This window comes from Tiliqua scincoides, chromosome 8, assembly GCF_035046505.1.
Source record: "Tiliqua scincoides isolate rTilSci1 chromosome 8, rTilSci1.hap2, whole genome shotgun sequence".
Classification (NCBI taxonomy): Eukaryota; Metazoa; Chordata; class Lepidosauria; order Squamata; family Scincidae; genus Tiliqua; species Tiliqua scincoides.
The window spans coordinates 27,026,278-27,045,510 of NC_089828.1; the positions used below are offsets into that span (position 1 = coordinate 27,026,278).

Here is a 19,233-nt window from a genome sequence, read left to right on the forward strand (position 1 = left end):
CCTGGATTGGAAGAGATGCTGTGTTTTGCGTTGACCAAGTTCGGTCAAGGAGACAGGGAAAGATGAATCGGATTCTTAGAACTTTGTGTGTGTGACATTATTATGTAGGAACATTGGGACTGATGAGAATATACTTCCATCCCTTGGTCACTGGGAGCTCCAACCAGATCTAGGGCTGGATTAACATTTATGGAACATAAGGAAGAGAGTGGGGTTCCAGAACAGCAGAACTGTTCCAGAACCTGGTCCATTTTCAGCTCACTCTTTTATAATTGAACGCTGCAGTTCAAAAGGATTGTGGCTGATTAATGCCAGAAAACCAGAAGGACTAGGTAGCCTGAAGAGAAGGCAACAAAAGGAGACATTTCACATACTGATAAAATAGCACAGTTCAATGAGTTGGTCAGATATTACCCATACAAGACAACAGGACTCAGAAACTGACAGTGACTACATCAGGTCACTGAAAGACATGCATACCTGCACAAAGGGAGGGGAAGACTGTTCAAAATGATGACTCAGTCAAAAGCCAATAGAAAATAACTTCTGGCTTGAAATTAGAGGGGGGAGAGAAAGTCCCTCCAAATCACACCCCCAGTTCACTTTTTTCACTGCTGCCATATTTTTCATGGCAGTGGTCTGTCTAGCACTGCCTGTCATGGGGTCTGCTGGAGCCTGCCATTTTTTTCTCTCTGAAGGTGAGGGGGATTTATGGCAAAAAAAAAGAAAAGAAAAAAAGTGATGCTGCCACTGCCAGGTTCACTCAGTTTCTCCCCTAGTCCTTAAATATCACTGGCACCCCCAACTTGCCACGTACAAATGGGTGGTGACCTCGTTTATTTAAATGGTGACTTCATTTCCCAAGATTTGTTGTTAATTCCTGAAAGTGCATAGCTAGTGGTTCCACATTCTGGGAACCCAGTTAGATGGTATGAGGAATGAAAATCAACTTCCTAGGTAGGTGGCTTCAGACAAGCCAGCCTCATTCATTCAATAACTCTTGCATCTGAAATATGAGAGTTACTGCATTGTATTGTATTGTATTGTATTGTATTGTATTGTATTGTATTGTATTGTATTGTATTGTATTGTATTGTATTGTATTGTATTGTATTGTATTGTTGCTAGCTATATTGGGCCCTTTGGTGCAGAGGAGGAAGGCAGAATATACTGGTAAATGTTTTAAAATAAATAACACTGATCTAGTTAAGGATAACATAACACCACAGTAAACTCGGTACTGGTCAATGACTGCCTGCAGTCTTTCCAATATTCTTAAACAGTTATTTCACATACATTACAATGTGTTTTATAATTTTTTGTTAGCTGCTCTGATTATAATATTTTAATAGAAAAATGCAGTCCAAATAACAGTACATAATTATCTGACAGGAAAATGCATAATTTAAATAGGTTGCAAAATTCAACAAGTCAAGCTAATTTGCATTCTTCTCATTTTGCATAATTTATTCTGGCCTGCAACGGGGCAAGGAGTAACAAAGCCAGAACACTCTACTCAACAGATTTGCCTGGCCTCATTAGGCATTGCCCAATTATTTTCAAGCTTACCTTCGCAGTCTTAAGGACTAGAACCTTACTTAAAAAAAAAATTAAAGTGAAACACATGCATGAAGTGGCGTCACTAGGGGGTGCACGCCACAGCAGGTGACACACACGGGGGTGAGGTGTGATACCACTACTCACCAAAATTTTAAAAATCTTAGTCTTTTCAGATAATACCATCATGTTATATATCAATTGATGTATGATTTCACGCAGAATGCAATGAAATGAAACATTAAAATATCTCTATTCTACCAAAAGTTATAGCCAAAAAACCAGCAGGGGCAGGCCAGTGGTACATCACCATGCCCACCTTCTGGGGCACTGCCCCACCACAGCATGGGAGGAGGAACATCATAGGGTAATGGGTTTGCCTTCTGCACTGGGGGATGCAAACCCTAGCGATACCACTGTGTGCATCCACACACACAAACAACCCTCCTACTCACAGCTCAAGGATGAGGACCACATCTGTCTTGTTCTCATAGATGTCATGGAGCTTGATAATGTTGGCATGGAGGATCTGCTGCAGAATGTTCACCTCTCGCTCAATCTCCTCTCGCCTCACCCCGCGACGGCTCGCTCGGCTCTGGCGCTTCTTGATGAATTTGGCAGCGTATTCCACCCCTGTGCTCTTCTCCCGGCATTTCTTCACTATAGCAAATTGGCCACTGCAAAAGGAAAAAGAACAGTAGGAATAACCCAGGACAAGGATACACCCAGCCCCAGAACCTGGGAAGGCTTTGGGACCCCAACTCTGATGGAGCATAAGACCCAGGTTCAAACCCCAAATCAGACACTTGGATTGGATGGGCTCAGGCAAATCCCTTGATGACAGTTCTACGTAGGGTTGCAAACTTTAAATCAATTAGTTGTTTGATCATAAACTTTTTAATCAACTAAAAAGGCATCACTGAAGGACAGCGTAACATTTTTAAAAATTAATTGTTGTTTAAGACTTGATAAAAATTACAAATGGCAAGGACCATCTTAGAAGAGAGATTCTAAGCAAAGGAGAGAATACCTCACCCAAGATGGAGCCTGGTGAAACATATACCGGTACCATCTAAAAACAAAGGAAGCATATACTTTTAAAAATATTGTTTTAGTCATATTCTGCCAGGGGACAATGAAGGTTCCATGTGCCTCAGGATCCTTTCCCTCCCTGCCTTGAATCCCACTGCTTACGGCACCAAGCAGGGAGAACTGCCCTGTCTACCTACCTACTAAAACACTTTTCTCCACTGATGAACATGTAAGAAACGCAATTTCCACATAGGGTCAGTTCCAAACCTCCTGAAGTGGTCTGCAATTCCACCCAGTCTCTTCTCCTGACTTCCTCTTTTCCATTCCCCTCTTCCTTTACAAATCCAAAGAACAGGAGATGAAGGAGGAAAAGGGGCAGTCAGGGACCTCCTCTATGACCTGAGGCAACTGTCTCAGTTGATCTTATTGATAGGCCAGCCCTTTCTTTCCACCTGACATCATACAATTTTTAGAACTATGGACTGGCAAAAGTGCTTCATGACAAGCAGACATGACTTGAGCGCAACTGCTCATTTTCAAGGTCACTGTCCAAACACTAATTCTAGTGTTTCCTGAACAGCTCAGAAAGAGGAAAACCTCAGACCAGATGGTTAATACAAAACATAGAATCTAACTGGGTAGAAGAGGAATGGAAGCCTCTCAGATTGAGGTGTGAAGCAATTAGCCTGCAGAGAAAACAAAGAATAGCTCTTGACCGTAGTCTGGATGAATTCATTCTACAGCTTGCTCCCCTTCCTCCTTTAAACCCAACAATAGATACAATTCAAACATAGAACCAGTACAGCAGAGACAGTTTCTAATAACTCTCAAGGTTCTTTCCAAGAGGTGAGGCAGGAAAAAAGGGGGCTATGTTTTATTATTCCTATACATTTTAGTACAGTGGTTTCCAAACTCCTACAAGGGAATGGTGAACCACCTAAGTAGTGCAGGGCTAAGACAGCAACGTGATCCCCAGGATTGCACCATTGTTGGAAAGGAAGGGGGTTTCCTTACCTCTTACAAAGAATGCTGGCATCTTGGGGGTCTGGGTGCCTCTGCAGATGCTTCTGCAGGGCTCCCCAAGCCTTATTAACAGGGGGGGGAAAGCTATTGGAATCCATTACTGGTTTTCAACTGCGAATACGGAAGTGGGTTCTAATTGCGTTTTTCCAGTTACTGAGGCTTGGGGAGCCCTTGCAGAGACGTCCGCAAGTTTTCCTGCACTCCCTGCATGCCGGCGCTACTTGTAAAAGGTAAAAAGGGCCATGTAGTCCAGCTTCCTGTACCTCATAGTGGCCCACTGATGCCTCAGAGAGCACAAGAGACAACAAGATACCTAAACCCCGTCGCCACTCCCTTGCATCTGGCATTCAGAGACAGTCTACTTCTAAAACCAGGAAGTTGCACATGCCCATCATGGCTTGCAGCATATGATGTTGCACTCCCTAGGCTGGAAAAAGAAGAGATGGACACTACAGAAAAGTAAGTACAGAGGAGAGGACAGTGGTGGGCTGTTGTTTTTTTTGGCAGCTGCTTTTAATTCTGGCTGCAGAGGTATTCTTTAGAATACCCCTGCATGAATGAAATAATTTCATTATTCTTACTTCTGCTGTTTTACACTGTTGTCATACATTGTTATGTTTGCTTTTATGTTTCCAGATATTTATTGTGTAAATTTTTTATAAGCCATTGTTTATGTATATGGATTTTTTATTTTTTTTAAATAGGGAAATAATAATAAATAAAAAAGAATAGGCAATAAGGCAGAAAAGACTTTACCACACTACTACCACATTTATAACTTGACTCAAAACCAGTTCACATGACTCAAATAGATCTCATCAAGGAAAGGGCTAGAATGGAATGTCTCTGCCTGATGGGTTACTTTAAAAGGGAAATTGATTTTTCATTTTTCTTTTTTAATGCAGTAGTCTTATAGTGGTAGAATACCAATAGGGCTGTACCACATGGTTATTCAGAACATGGAGATCAACTCTGGGACATTTTTTAGCAGAATTTCAGACTGATTACAATTGCAGGCTTTAGTTTACAAAGGAGAAGCTCTGAACTGGAAACTCTTTCTATAGTATTACACATTTTACAAGTTTGGTAATTACAGTATAAGTCTGTAGACAGCATAAATTATGTCGCATATCCTGCAATTAAATTCCAAACCTTATAGCGCAATAGTACGAGCATTGTATAATTATCACACAAACCACGGCCTAAGTCCAACTTGGAGCCTCTCCAAAATCGACAAGAGCCCAGAAAGCCAGAGATAAGATTTACACTTGACCTTAACATGCCCTGAAATGCCCAAGAATTATGGAACAGAGACTCAACCACTAATTTTATATCTCTGATTGCTAGCCTCAACTTATGTACACAAATGGGTTGTAATTCACAATATAATTCAGTACAATTTTATAGAGCTGCATTCCCTTGTGTCAGTGGCTAGATTGTAAGCACCTCCAGACTTTTCACATTGTGATGGTGATATTTAAAAAAAACACGATTATTAATTGCTATTCCCACCACTACTTCTTTGCCTACTGGTGGCAGAACTGGTCAGAAAGCTGCTTAATATTTACTATATATTACAGAAATCTACTGGGAGACCTGAACCGTCATCATCAAAAGCATAAATGAATGGGAAAAGATAATGTTGTCTGAAGTTTTTAAGGAATATTTTACATATGGTGTGAATTTGAAGTAGATGTGGACAGTGCCCTGATCCTTTGGTGATAAGTAATGGTGCAACTGTAGCCTACCAGCCCCATTCTAATAGGTTGTCCTTGGTTTAATTTAATTTTTCATTCTACGGATAACCAGAATAGAGCAAAGGAATTGGCAGTGTCAACTTCAAAGACAGTCTGTTCTAAGAATTACTATCTGCTTGATCACGTGAAATGAAAGGACTTTGAAACTTGCAACTATTTCACTTTCTCTTCTGGCATCATCAGTTCTGTCCATGCCATTCTAAGAGCAAGTTCAGTTCTGAACATCCAAACTGCTCGCTTTGTGTCACACGGGATCAAAACATTGGACTCCAATGGAGGAAAAACCACGTCCAAAAATTCCCACTCAACTCCAAAGTTCACTGGGTAACTTGGGTCAGTATCTCACACTGCCAAACTACATATCACAATATGGAACAATAATCCCAAACCAATGTGTCCCAAACCAAACCAATTTTTTTGTGTTACATGGCAGATGTGTGTGTGAGATAGAGAAATAAAATGAATCTGAATTAGGACCCTTTGACCTCCTATGGGACCAGGCCACAGCCACAATATACCCAGAGAGGGAAGGTGACATTATCATCAGTATGAGCCTGCCCCCTGGGGCAGATGACAGCTGCAAGAGGGCTACCTTATTTAGGCAGCTTTTTAAAAAAATGGTTACTGTCTGCTCTCTATTATATCCTTCAGCTCTCATCATTTTGATTTGCCCCTCAGGTTAGTGTGGTATTTCATTTTTTTCACATCGTATTTTTAAAAATGTTGCTCCATGCACTAAGAACGTGGATTGAAAAGCAAGCCATATACTTCCTAAATCAACGGCATACCAGAACAGAGCAACGTTGGAGGTATTTTTGGAGCTGTCTTGAAGATTCTTCCAACACTAAAATGCCTCCTGGTTTAGTAACTTGCAAAAGCAGCTGTTCAAATTGAGGGAGGGAGCATATGTCCAACCCATTTCATTCTTAGATAACTTTCCTCTTTTTATTTGTAGCTTCGAAGCTGCGGGAGGTTGGTGGACTTGTCTGCGATGACAAGGCAACTCTCCAGGACTCACAATCTGCAGCAAGATGTTTATTTTTTTGCCAATGATCTCAGTAAAACGGCGGAAGCAAAAAATAAATATTCCAGGTTACTTACAACACATGATAAATTTGGTCTCTCCTGTCACAGTTTAGCTCCTCCTGTTTCTGGAGATTATTAGCCAAACTCTACCCTGCACAAGGCCGCGCAGATGAAAACACAATGCTTTAATTGCAACATTCAAGAATGTCCAGGAGGTATGCAGAGAGGCAGGTCTAAAACACCGATTGCTAGTGCTTCTTGAAGGCCGTGATTGTATTTTGAATTGGAAATGTCACTTCTAGTCTCAAAAGGGAGATGCTGCAAGTTTTATTATTTATTTTTAATATTGAGACAAGTATAGACGACTCATTGTCCCAGCTTTCCGGGACACACCTGGACAGGCTGTACTTTTCCTTTTCAGTCTGAAGCAAACAGAGTAAGGGCCCAATCCTATCCAACTTAGAGATGCAGCCATGCCAGTGGGGTGTGGGCTGAATCGTGCGGGGGGGGGGCAGTAAGCAGTCACAAAGCCTCCTCCAGATAAGGGAATGCTTGCTTCCTTTCTTCAGAGCTGCATTGCAGTTGCACTGGCACTGGAAAGTTGGAAAGGATTGGGCCCTAAGTCAGTAGAAAATGGTGTAATGAGCCACCAGCGGGAGGATCTAAGCAGGCCTAGTTCAAGCTGAAGCAGTGCATTTGAAGTACCTTTCCCCCCCTTTTTGGGTTTTCAAAGCCCCGCACACAATGTGCATAGCTCCCAAACCCCCTTGCCTCTGCCACTCTTCCAGTGCCTACCTGACCACTTCTTCAAAGCAGACTGGGCAGGAGCTTACTGCAAGTTCTTCCACACCCCATCACCCCACTTTGAGAAAACAGCCAAGCATGCACTAGAAGAAGTGTCAGAGGAACAATCGGAAAAGGACCACAGCAGCTCCCTGGTTCCAGCCCCATCGCTGCAACTGCTCAATCACCGCAGCAGTGCCACCCCCACCACCTCAATCCTCTTCTTGTTTGCGCTCTTTCAGCACCTTCTCTCAGCCTGCCACTTGATCAGCTGCTTCACCTGGCCTCAAGGGTGGGCTGGCCCTGGATCCAAGACACAGATTCACAGTTGAGGCTAACAGGAAGGGATTGGCTATCAGGACTGGCCTAAGATTCCCTCTTCAGGTAGGCTTGTCCAGAAGCCTGACTGAGGCACCCACCTCAGGTGGTAGAGTGGTGGAAGAGGCTGCCTTCCTGGGCAACTCTTGCTCCTACTTCCTGGATTCAAAAAGGAAAAGGGGATCAAAGTGGAAAAGTCTCTGACACTCAAAGCCCAGCTCGCTTCAATCCTCTATGCTCTTTCAAATCCAGAGAGCAGGAGAAGTGCCAGCTGGCAAGGCACCACAAGAGGGGTTGTGGTATTTGACACACTGATGCAAGGTCCTGAGGTGAACCAGCCCTTCCTGGTCTGAATTTATCAGATAGTAAATGAAACACTACATTTCTATGTGCACACGTACACACTCCAATCCCACAACTTTTTCTCTGTAAGGGGGGGGGAGTCATTCTGCGACAGCTTGTAATTCAGGCTGCAGGGTATTCTTTACCACAAGCTTCTGATGCACCGTGGTGAAGCCATCTCGCCCTCTGGCCATACTCCCTCCACGCACTGGTTCTAGCAAGCAATATATTTCTGAAGTCTGACCAAGAGAGTGTGACAGGGGTGCGTGACGAACAATCACCTTTCAGCAGAAGTTGAGGTGACTCCCTCCAACCCCCCCACTCCTCACCACTGGATGTTTGTTTGGCTGATTAAGTTTAGCAAGGTCAGAATTAATTTCCTCCTGCGCTCCAGTTCCTGCCCTGATGCAGAACTACACTAAAGATAGAAAGTGAGCCAAAGCAATCATTTCTGGAATGGCAGGCAGCTGGCTTCAACGCCATGCGGATGAGAGGGGCGGAGGGGGGAGACCCGAGGGGCTGGAGAAAACTGAAAGCAGTGCTGTGTGCAGAGGAATGTTACGAGGGGGGGCCGAGTCACAGCCTGTGAAGCTGCAGATGGCAGACAGAACAAAAGGTTAAGAGATACCAGAGGAGAAATCAAAAGTGATACTTGCCAATATTTACTAGAATAGAGAGTGGAGATGTCGTTTGATTAAAGAAACTGTTGCCTATTAATTGGAGGAGTCTTACAACTCATTCATATACATGTTTACTCAGTGGGGCTTATTCCCAAGCACTGGAGTTTTAGCCAATCAATTAATCAAAATTTGCATATGACAATCAATCTAAAACTGCCCCGCTAGCAGGCATAAGAAACACCTTTAAGTAGCGGTTTTCTTATGCTTAGCAAGGGGAAAGCAACTGTCTCTTTTCACTCCAGCACAAGATATTTTCTGGCGATTGTCCGCAGACACCTATTTTGCATCTTTCTGTTTTTTTTAAGGTTACGAGTCTTTTTGAGACTGAGAACCATTTTCCATTTGTTTTACTACATAACTGTTTTGTGACCTTTTTATTGAAAAGCTGTATATCAGTTTTTAACAACAATTAAAAAAAAGAAAAAGCACACATTTTATTTTTGGTAGATACAACCATTTCGATTGACTAAAAAGGTGCTCTTGATTCATTGGCCAGCAGATTAACATTTAAAAAAAAAACAATATTAATAAAATCAGTAAAATCATCTTATTAGAAGAGGCATTCCGTCCAGTATGAGAGAAAAGGGGAATGCCTCTTAGAAGATCTCATTCTCAAGGTCTCATTCTGAAGATGTTTCTGGTTTTTTAGGGGCAGAAACAAGGTTCAAAAAAGCCCTGCATTTTAACAGCATCTGTTGTGGTTCTATTTCTGTACTTCATAACAGCTGTAGCAATGTTATCAAAGCAGTTTTGTCACTTGAAGGGGTTTGAGCTTTTGGCCTAGCAAACAGACCCATTTCAATGTGTCTAACAAGAGCATTCGTTCAGTGAGCAGATCCACTGAGCCAGCCAGAGATTTTAGTGCTACTGATGACTCACATGGGACCTTTCAATTCAGCCTTACTGAAAACATTATTTTCAATGGGTGTTTCTCTCAACCATCGTGTTTTGCAGATGGAGCTGTTTCTCTCCAAACTATGCAGCAGAACTCATTTATAATTTCACAAGTTAATATTATCCTAATAATTTATCAGCAACAAAGTTCCCAAGAAGGCAACGCATACTTGGGCAATGGGGAAGAATTGATTCCCCCCCCCATTTCACAAATCACTTCAAGCTGCCTGCTCAAAAATCAATGTTCTCCCATTCAGTCTTGCTGTCTAAAACATTTTTCTTTAAATTCCTACAAGCTCCAAAAGGTCAATCCTGCTTCATTCCTTGTTCACTCAATTGAACCACAGTAGCAAATGGAGTTTCAAAGGCCTTCTGCTGAGTGGCTATCATATTCTCCTGATAACAGCTGAAATAATACTCTCCCTTCTTGATCCAAATTGTGAGCAAACCCCTTTAGCCAGAAAGCTAAAATAAATGGGCCATAAAAAAAAAAATCATTCCTTTGCAGACACGCAACAATTGGTTTCCTTTGTTGCAATGGTGCTGCATGGAACACACTCTTTCAACTAGGTTCTTTTTGAAGTCCTACATGGCAGCGCTTCCCATCACGTGTCACATAGTGACTTTCCTTTCAACAAAAAGCATCTAGGACAAAAAAAAAGACCCCACCCAGCACCTGTGAGTCAGGAAAACAGCTCCTACTATGCACTGTCTTTTTAGAAAACAAAATCCAGCAAGCTGTACTGCTCAAATTAGAATGAAAAACAAAACAAGAGAAAAACAAAGTACAGCTAAGATTAGTATAAATGATTAATTATGCTTCCTCCCCTTAATTCCACCCTCTATCGGAATATCTTTCTGCCACAGCAGACCTAAGACCTCTCAACATCTGAGCACATCAAATGTCATGTCCTTACCTGGTGGCAACTAGCCACTGTCTCCGCCACCCCCTAAATTCAAAGAGATTCTATAGCCAACCACTCTCCGCTCCTCCACACTTCCTCTTCCACTCTGTTCCCCTCTTCCTTTTCAAACCCAAGGAGTGGAAGGGGGATGATGACAGACAGACAGGCAGATGCAAGAAGCAGCTACACCTATCAATCAAACCCCTGCATGTTGGTCTTGAACAGTGAGTGGTTTTGGGGCTTGGCTGTTTTGTTTTGCCTTGTTTGACTTTTTTTTTTTAATGTTGCTCATGCTTGTTTTTTATTATGTGCATTCTATGTGGTCAATTGCCTCTATTTCCTGGAAATTGTTTTATGCCAATAATGGTCTCAATCAATCAGCCACCTGAGGCAAATGTCTTAGAGCCGAATCCTGTGGTCGGCGGCACGGAGCCATCATGGCACGTTTGCGGGGCTCAGCGCCGGGCTCCCACCGGTGCTAGCCCAGTACCGGCTGGTGCTGGGCTAGCGTGGGGCGGTTGCCCAACTTCTGTGACTCGGAAGTCTCCCGGACCGGACCGTACAGCAGCGAAACAGGAAGAAGTGGGGGCGTGGACAGGGGCGGGGAGGAGGCATTCCAGGGAAGGGGGAGGCCGGCGGGGGGCGGGGAGGGGGCAGAGGGAGGTGTGCCAGGGGGCGGGCGGGAAGCGTGTCAGGGGGAGGGAGGGAGGAGGATCCGCAGAACTCTGCTCCACAGGATCCAAGGTGCTCATGCAGGGCTGCCTTTTCCTTACCACCGACCTTTTGGTCAGCAGTAAAGTGAGTTACGGGCTGCTTACTTTACTCGGGGGAAGGGGACGAACATCCCCTCCTCCCGAGGCACCTCCCATGGTAGCGTGGGAGGCGCAGGATTTGGCGGCAGCCCTTCTCAGTGCCGCCAAGCTCAGGATTGGGCTGTTAGGGTGCAATCCTAACCAACTTTCCAGCACTGGCAGTGGGGCATGTGCTACATCTTGCAGTCAGGGGGCAGTCATGGAGGCCTCCTCAAGGTAAGGCAATGTTCGTTCCCCTGCCTCAGAGTTGCTTTGCCCTTACGTTAGTGCTGGAAAGTTGGATAGGGTTGTGGCCTTAGTTGGCCTCATAGATGAACTGGCCTTGTATTCATCCCGTTCCCTTGTGTCTCTCCCTTTCCACCTGTCCTTCTGCTGTCTCCCCTAAAAATCCTACTGTTAAAATTGAGACTATAAGCATCTCAGCGCACAAATCTGTCATTTTTGCTTATGTGACTCTACAACACATTGATTACACAACATAGATTAAGGAGAATTTGTATTGCTTCTTTATCAAAACAGACCAAGAACCCGGAACACGGCAATGTGACTGTTAACATCTCAGTAACATTCTCAACTGCAAATCGCAGAGTCTTCCAGTTAGGGAGAGAGTCAACACCCGATGTGACATCATTTCTTATCTCTCCTTTGCAGGCTCCTCTCCTTCACAGAACATTCCACTTATCTCCACTTTCACTTTGACAGGTAAATATTGACCTGCCGTTTCTGCTGACACATTCTTTACACCTCAGAGGTGAAAGTTTCAGAGGCTCACCTAAAAGAGTCTTTAAAAAGGACACCAAACCAAGTATCATGGTCCACAGCATGTGCCATGATAAGGCAATGGAAGCCACTCCATGGAACAAAAGGACACACGTTACCATCAGGATCAACCAATGCACTGCCCGATATTGCCCACCACCACCACATCTCGTTGCATCTCAGTTCTTGTAGCATAAAACATAAATTATTCCTTCTCAGATTACATGAAATTGGTGCTGGTATTATTATTGGTTGATATAGTATTAACCACCAAACATATGTTTAACTCAAACAGCACATGTTACCTTTAGGGTAGCCTGGCAAACACAGCTCTAATACAAGGCGAAGGGAGGTGGTCCTTCACATGGTGTTTGGGGTGGCAAAGTGGGATGCAGATAGATAGATTTGGCCCACCCAGGTCCACTGAAATTAACAGGAGCTGCGCAGGACAATGTCCAAGAGAATGTGCTCCATGCAGGACTTGGTCTGTAGCAAACTTATTGAAGCCAGGCTGGAGTTGGTCATTGGGTGGATGGGATGGATCATATGGCCTTGGGTGCCATAATGGAAGGACAAGATATAACACAAATAAATGTGTTAATTGGTGCTTACATGTCAGGGTTGCTGTTAGTGCACACATGTCAGAAACACATGTCAGGTTAGTGGTAGCGGTAGTGTGGCGTCCCATTGGATTTTCTAACCCAGGCAGACAGCAACTGTTACCCTGCACATACCCGATCTTGTTTAATCTCCGAAGCTAAGCAGGGTCAGGCCTGGTTAGTACTTGGATGGGAGACCGCTTGGGAATACCGGGTGCTGTAGGCTTATACCATAGTCTTTCGAGACTGAAGGTTGCCAACCATCCACATGCCTGAACTGGCCCTGCAGCAAGTCTAGCCCTGCATTCAACAACTTCTTTTTTTCAAATTAGGCAACATTAATTTGGCAAATATTTGATACCACACCTATCACAATGAGCAACCTGACCATTTTCTTACTGTGAATAATTTCTAACAAGGGGGGGGGGAGGATTAAAGAATCTCTGGATAATGATGATGATGATGATTTTAATTATTATTATTTTGTTTACTGCCCTGATGATATTTAAAGGCCCTGATGATATTTATACTGAAGGGCAGTACACCTTAAAATTGTCACCATTGTGCCAGTGGCATAATAACCCACAGCCAAAAGGAAAATCTGTTTAAGCTGATGCCAGGACTGGGGCACAATTGTAGCTTCCAAGGCACCAGTCCTGTGTACCGCTGGCAACTTATTTCAGACTCCCAGGCAAGTGGTATAGCTGGCTCCTCTGGCACCCACGGCCTTGACTCTCGACGTCATCCCCCCCCCCCCCCGCAGAATTACTTGAACCAGAAGTAATTGTGTTGACATGATTACGTCTCCACCAATTACTTCCAGGTCATGGATGCTCGGGCTACAATCCTATGCACACTTTCCTGGGAGTAAGCCCCATTGATTGAAATGGGATTCACTTCTGAATAGACATGGATAGGTTTGGGCTCTCAGAGTGGATGCATGGGGAAAAAAATAAAAAAAGCAGTCCTTTTGCATCACCACCTTGCAGGCACTTAATAATAATAATAACAATAGGTATTTATATACCGCCTTTCTTGGTCTTTATTCAAGACTTTATTCAAGGCGGTTTACATAGGCAGGCTTTTATTTAAATCCCTTATTAAATAGGGATTTTTACAATTTCGTAGAAGGTTCTTTCTTTCAAGAACGACTACATTCAAGGTGTTTCATTGCGATCTGGCTTCACATTCTGGCCTCCATCCTCCCACGCTCAGAGCAGATGGAATTGCTCAGCTTCAGCTTGTCAGCTGCTCCAAGGTTGCACGGTGCCGGTGGCCTCGAACTGGCGACCTTGTGGATGTTATCTTCAGGCAGACGGAGGCTCTACCCTCTAGACCAGACCTCCTGCCCTTGGAGCTGTTGCATGCTGCTCTGAGAGGTCGACTACTTTTTTTGTGAAAAAAGTGATTGGTCACTCAGAGCAGCTCCCAACTGTTCTGAGTGCCCGCGAGGGGAGTACAGGAGAAAGTACAGTGCTGCAGCAGCAAGGAGACCTTTTGATACCCAAAGCGTGGTACCCGAGGCCTTGTACCCCGCTGGCTTCACCTTAGCTATGCCGCTGATACATGTCACACACCAGTGGTTTACAGCAGTGGTTCCCAAACGACACACTTTCTGGACCCACTTAGCTTTATAAGACTAAAAAAATGTTTAACTTTACCAGCCACCTAAGCTTCTGTTTTCATCATTCTTATTATGGTGGGGGAGGAGGCTACCTTCTGGATCATGTGCTGAGCTCCAAGTAATAGAATCAGGACCATTCTGGTGGCGCTGCATTCCCTTTCAACTGGCCTTCAATAAGAGCTGAGGCATGTTTGCTGGGGGGGACGGGACTTCCTTCTAGAGAGTTTCTTTGAGCCTATATTAATCAAATTTGGACCATTCCAATGGTGTTGTGTCCCCGTCAGCCTGCCCTTTGAAATGGATTGAAGCAAATGGATTTATGCAACTTGTCCCTCAAAACGGCCACGGTGCCAGAGGATTGGAGGATAGCAAATGTCACACTGATCTTTAAATAGGGAAGGAGGGGAGACCCGGGAAACTATAGGCCGGACAGCCTAACATCTATACTGGGTAAGATGGTGGAATGCCTAATCAAAGATAGAATCTCCAAACACAGACGAACAAGCCTTGCTGAGGGAGAATCAGCATGGTTTCTGTAAGGGTAAGTCTTGCCTCACGAACCTTTTAGAATTCTTTGAAAAGGTCAACAGGCATGTGGATGTGGGAGAACCCATGGACATTATATATCTGGACTTTCAGAAGGCGTCCGACACGGTCCCTCGCCAAAGGCTACTGAAAAGGCTCCACAGGGAATTAGAAGGAAGGTCCTCTCCTGGATTGAGACCTGGTTGAAGACCAGGAAACAGTGGGTGTCAATGGGCAATTTTCGCAATGAGAGAGGTGAAAAGCGGTATGCCCCAAGAATCTGTCCTGCGACCGGTGCTCTTTAACTTCTTCATAAATGACCTGGAGACAGGGTTGAGCAGTGAGGTGGCTAGGTTTGCAGACGACACTAAACTTTTCCAAGTGGTGAAGACCAAAAGTGATTATGAGGAGCTCCAGAAGGATCTCTCCAAACTGGCAGAATGGGCAGCAAAATGGCAGATGCATTTCAATGTAAGTAAGTGTAAAGTCATGCACACTGGGGCAAAAAATCAAAACTTCACATATAGGCTGATGGGTTCTGAGCTGTCTGTGACAGATCAGGAGAGAGATCTTGGGGTGATGGTGGACAGGTCGATGAAAGTGTCAACCTAATGTGCGGCAGCAGTGAAGAAGGTCAATTCTATGTTTGGGATCATTAGAAAAGGTATTGAGAACAAAACGGCTAATATTATAATGCTGTTGTACAAATCAATGGTAACGCCACACCTGGAGTATTGCGTCCGGTTCTGGTCTCAAAAAGGACATAGTGGAAATGGAAAAGGTGCAAAAGAGAGTGACTAAGATGATTACTGGGCTGGGGCACCTTCCTTATGAGGAAAGGCTATGGCGTTTGGGCCTCTTCAGCCTAGAAAAGAGGCGCCTGAGGGGAGACATGATTAAGACATACAAAATTATGCATGGGAAGGATAAAGTGGATAGAGAGATGCTCTTTACACTCTCATACAACACCAGAACCAGGGGACATCCACTAAAATTGAGTGTTGGGAGAGTTAGGACAGACAAAAGAATATATTTCTTTACTCAGCGTGTGGTTGGTCTGTGGAACTCCTTGCCACAGGATGTGGTGATGGCACCTGGCCTGGATGCCTTTAAAAGGGGATTGGATAAGTTTCTGGAGGAAAAATCCATTACGGGTTACAAGCCATGATGTGTATGTGCAACCTCCTGATTTTAGAAATGGGCTATGTCAGAAAGCCAGGTGCAAGGGAGGGCACCAGGATGCAGGTCTCTTGTTATCTGGTGTGCTCCCTGGGGCATTTGGTGGGCCACTGTGAGATACAGGAATCAGGACTAGTTGGGTCTATGGCCTGATTCATTTGGGCTGTTCTTATATTCTTATGAGGCACATTTGCCTACTTATGAGTAAATGAACACATGCAGCTCACTTCTGTTTCCATAGGGCTAAACGCATTTTATTTATCAGCTATCAGCTTGTCAATTTTGCAACCCACCAAAATTTGGGTCATGACCCACTCAGTGGTGGGTCTCAATCCACAGTTTTGGAATCACAGGTTTAGGGGCTTATGGTATCCATATGCTGCCTAGAGGGTCAGCCTGTGCAAGAGGTCAATTGCAGCAACCACTTCAGGCAGTTGGGGGTGGGGCCCATTACCTGCCTTTCTCCATCCACCTCTGCTGCTCTTGTTCCTGGTTTTGAAGGGGAGAGGGCTAGAGCATATCCACCTCTATCCTACCACTCTTCAGTTCTCCACACTTGCCCTGCTTACTCCATTCCCTGCTTACTTTCTAAAGATGGACAAGCAGCACTAACTGGCACACTAAGGAGAACATCTGACAAGGCAGCAACATTAGGTAACCCACCTCAGGCGTCGAGAAGTCTTGGGCCAGCCCAAGATGCCTGAGACATTCCCAACCCTCCGGGCTTCTGTTCCAGATCTTGCAAAATCCCTGATGAACACTCTAGAAAGATTGCTGCTAATATTTCCAAAAGCACGATGGCAACAACAGTAATTCCAAAAAAGATTTGGACACAGGAAGTTCTGCCACTGGAACAACATTTGATTCACCAGAAGAACAGCCAAAAATAAATAAATACGGGCCCTTTTGTTTCCTCTTTCCACTGTTTTACATGACAAAACACGAGACTGCAAGAGCCTGATATAGTAGCAGTGGGCTCTTGGCCGACTAAGGACCCAATCTAGCCCATAGACACCATCCAGTTGGTTGACCACTCGCCCATGTCCTGAAAATTAGGTTTCTCAAATCCAGGCCAAGGGAGTGGAGAGACTGCCATAAACTTACACGAGCCAGGCAATTTGCACTCTTCCACCCCCCAACCAAAAAGCAAGAGCTTTTATCTTAAGGATGTTGATCCACATTCCTTCCAACAGGGATACAAGATCTTAAAGAGAGAAATGAGCTTTAGCTCAGTGGCAGAGCATATGAGTGGCACGGAGATCATCCCAACTTCAACCTCTGGCATCAGAGGTGTTGTTTAACCAAGCCTTCTGACGTTATGGCCTTTTTAACATCTTTTATATATCTTTTAGTTGCTTTTTTACAGGCCCGATTCCTCTAAGAACTGCTGTTTTATGCTCTTTTATTCTGACTCTTCTGACTACTGTTTTTATGGGTTCTGCTAATGTGTTTTTTAATATGTTTTTATCTGTTTGTGAAATTATGTTTTAATCTGTTTTATATGTTGTTAGCCGCCCTGGGTCCCTTTTTGGGAGAAGGGCGGGATAAAAATAAAGTTTTATTATTATCATCATCATCATCATCATCATCATCATCATCATCATCAGTTAGATCTGGGAAAGATTTTGGTCTGTAAACACAGAGAGCTGCTTCCAGTCAATCCTGAGCCAGATGGATCAATGGCCTGACTCATTTGATAGCAGCATCTATATTCCCATCCTCTAATGCTAAGTACAGGGGCCTTTTGGTGGTTGTGCCCTATTTATGGAGCTCCTTTTATGTCAGGGAATCTTCTTTTTGGTGATAAGTAATAATGTTCCCCTTTGCCCAGACTTTTTTGCCTGAGCCTTCTGAATGAAGGTACTGCAAGATCTCCCAATGGAACGGTATTGTCAGCCAGTGCCTGCATTGATCCTCCTCCTATCATTCTCTGGATTCAAAAATGAAAAATTGAAAGGATTTTCAACTGTTTTCATCTTACAGCACACTAACAAGGCCCTAAAACTGTCGATGCTCACCATCAGTTTTTGACAATTGACAAGGCATATCACACTGCTGGTGGAAGCTTCACATCCCCCAATGGCCCTACTAATAAATTACCTTCCCCTAAATTCCCCACTGCACACCAATGCGCCATGGCACTCTGGTTGAAAATCACTGCTCTAAATAATCTGATTGGCCAGGGTTTGGAAGAAGGTTCAGTGAGAGACTCGTGAGTGTCCTCCCACTTTCTCCCAACACCACCACCCCCTCCCTGGTCAATCACATTTGCTTTCTAGAGACCATGACCAGGAGCTGGAGAAAAGAAGTGGGCCAGAGTAAGATTGGCACTGGTATTTGGCCAGCGCCTGAGCCCCAAAGCTGAGTAGAGGCTGGCAACCTCCCCCTCCCCCCCCGAAAATCTGCTGCCTGAGGCAATTGCCTCATGTGGCCTCATGGCTGAGCCAGCCCTAAAGTACTGTGATACTCACTCCTAGCCAGTGCTGTGCCTTTACATTTTCACACCAATTCTAATTGTTCTGCTGAAAACCACTGTGGGTACTGTTAGTAAACAGGCTGATGAGAAACCTGATGAGCAAATGAAGCAATAATTCCATTCCATTATGAGTAGCTCACACCAGTTACCATTCAGCTGCACAAGGCATTAGGTGACCTCTCAGCAAGGACAAGATGTTGAGTCAGCATTTCCTGCCACAGCTTTACCCGTATGACACAAAACGCACCTTCCAATTGCACGGCTGGCTGGGAGGAGAAAGCTTCTAAAGGTGCTGGCATTTGAACTAGGGTCCACATGAAACATGTGGGTGGGGAAAAGCATGTCAAAACCACCTCCTGGGAGGGGAAAAAAAATGAACTTTGGGCTTACACTTCACATTCTGTAGTTAGGACCTGAATGTTTACTTTCAGTAATTGAAATAGTAGACCCCTCTTCGTGCATGTGCTATGGTCCTGATTTCCCTACCACTACCACCCCACAGCTGCTATTTAAGTGCAGAAAAACCCAAATGGGGTCTTACTAGACATTGAATTGACAAAGGTCCAGCATAACCTTTGGGATTCATCTACCCAGAGATTTTAAATAATATCAGTAAGATGTTACTGATATATTATTCCACCAATATATTACACCACCTGGGTTCAACATCCCTCCAAAATGGCTTCTCCTAATTAGCTCCTCTCTTGCTGGCTTTGGTAGTGCATCCAGGCCCTGCTCCATGTTCCTTTTATGTCACCATAACTAGAAGCAGCGTCTTTATACTGTCCAAAGATATCAGAATAATCTTCCTCCAGAAGGGTATTGTTCCCCTCTGAACCAATTTCTGCCCAGCCCACTGGTGCACACATTAGATTCCTGTTGCATATATGCAACATTGGACAGAATGGCTAAGGGCCCAATCCTATCCATCGCTGATGCAGC

The 19,233-nt window shown here is 44.3% G+C and overlaps 1 protein-coding gene and 1 pseudogene across 3 annotated transcripts in view; one reads left to right on the forward strand and one right to left on the reverse strand.

Annotated features, from left to right (window-relative positions):
* Positions 1 to 19,233, reverse strand: part of DAPK2 (death associated protein kinase 2) — a 73,363-nt gene that overhangs the window by 26,635 nt on the left and 27,495 nt on the right. For all 3 annotated transcript variants that reach the window (XM_066634933.1, XM_066634931.1, XM_066634932.1), the window contains one exon: positions 2,013 to 2,234. In XM_066634933.1, the coding sequence (XP_066491030.1) occupies positions 2,013 to 2,234 (222 nt within the window). The remainder of the gene's footprint in view (positions 1 to 2,012; positions 2,235 to 19,233) is intronic.
* LOC136659861 (5S ribosomal RNA) lies at positions 12,594 to 12,713 on the forward strand (annotated as a pseudogene).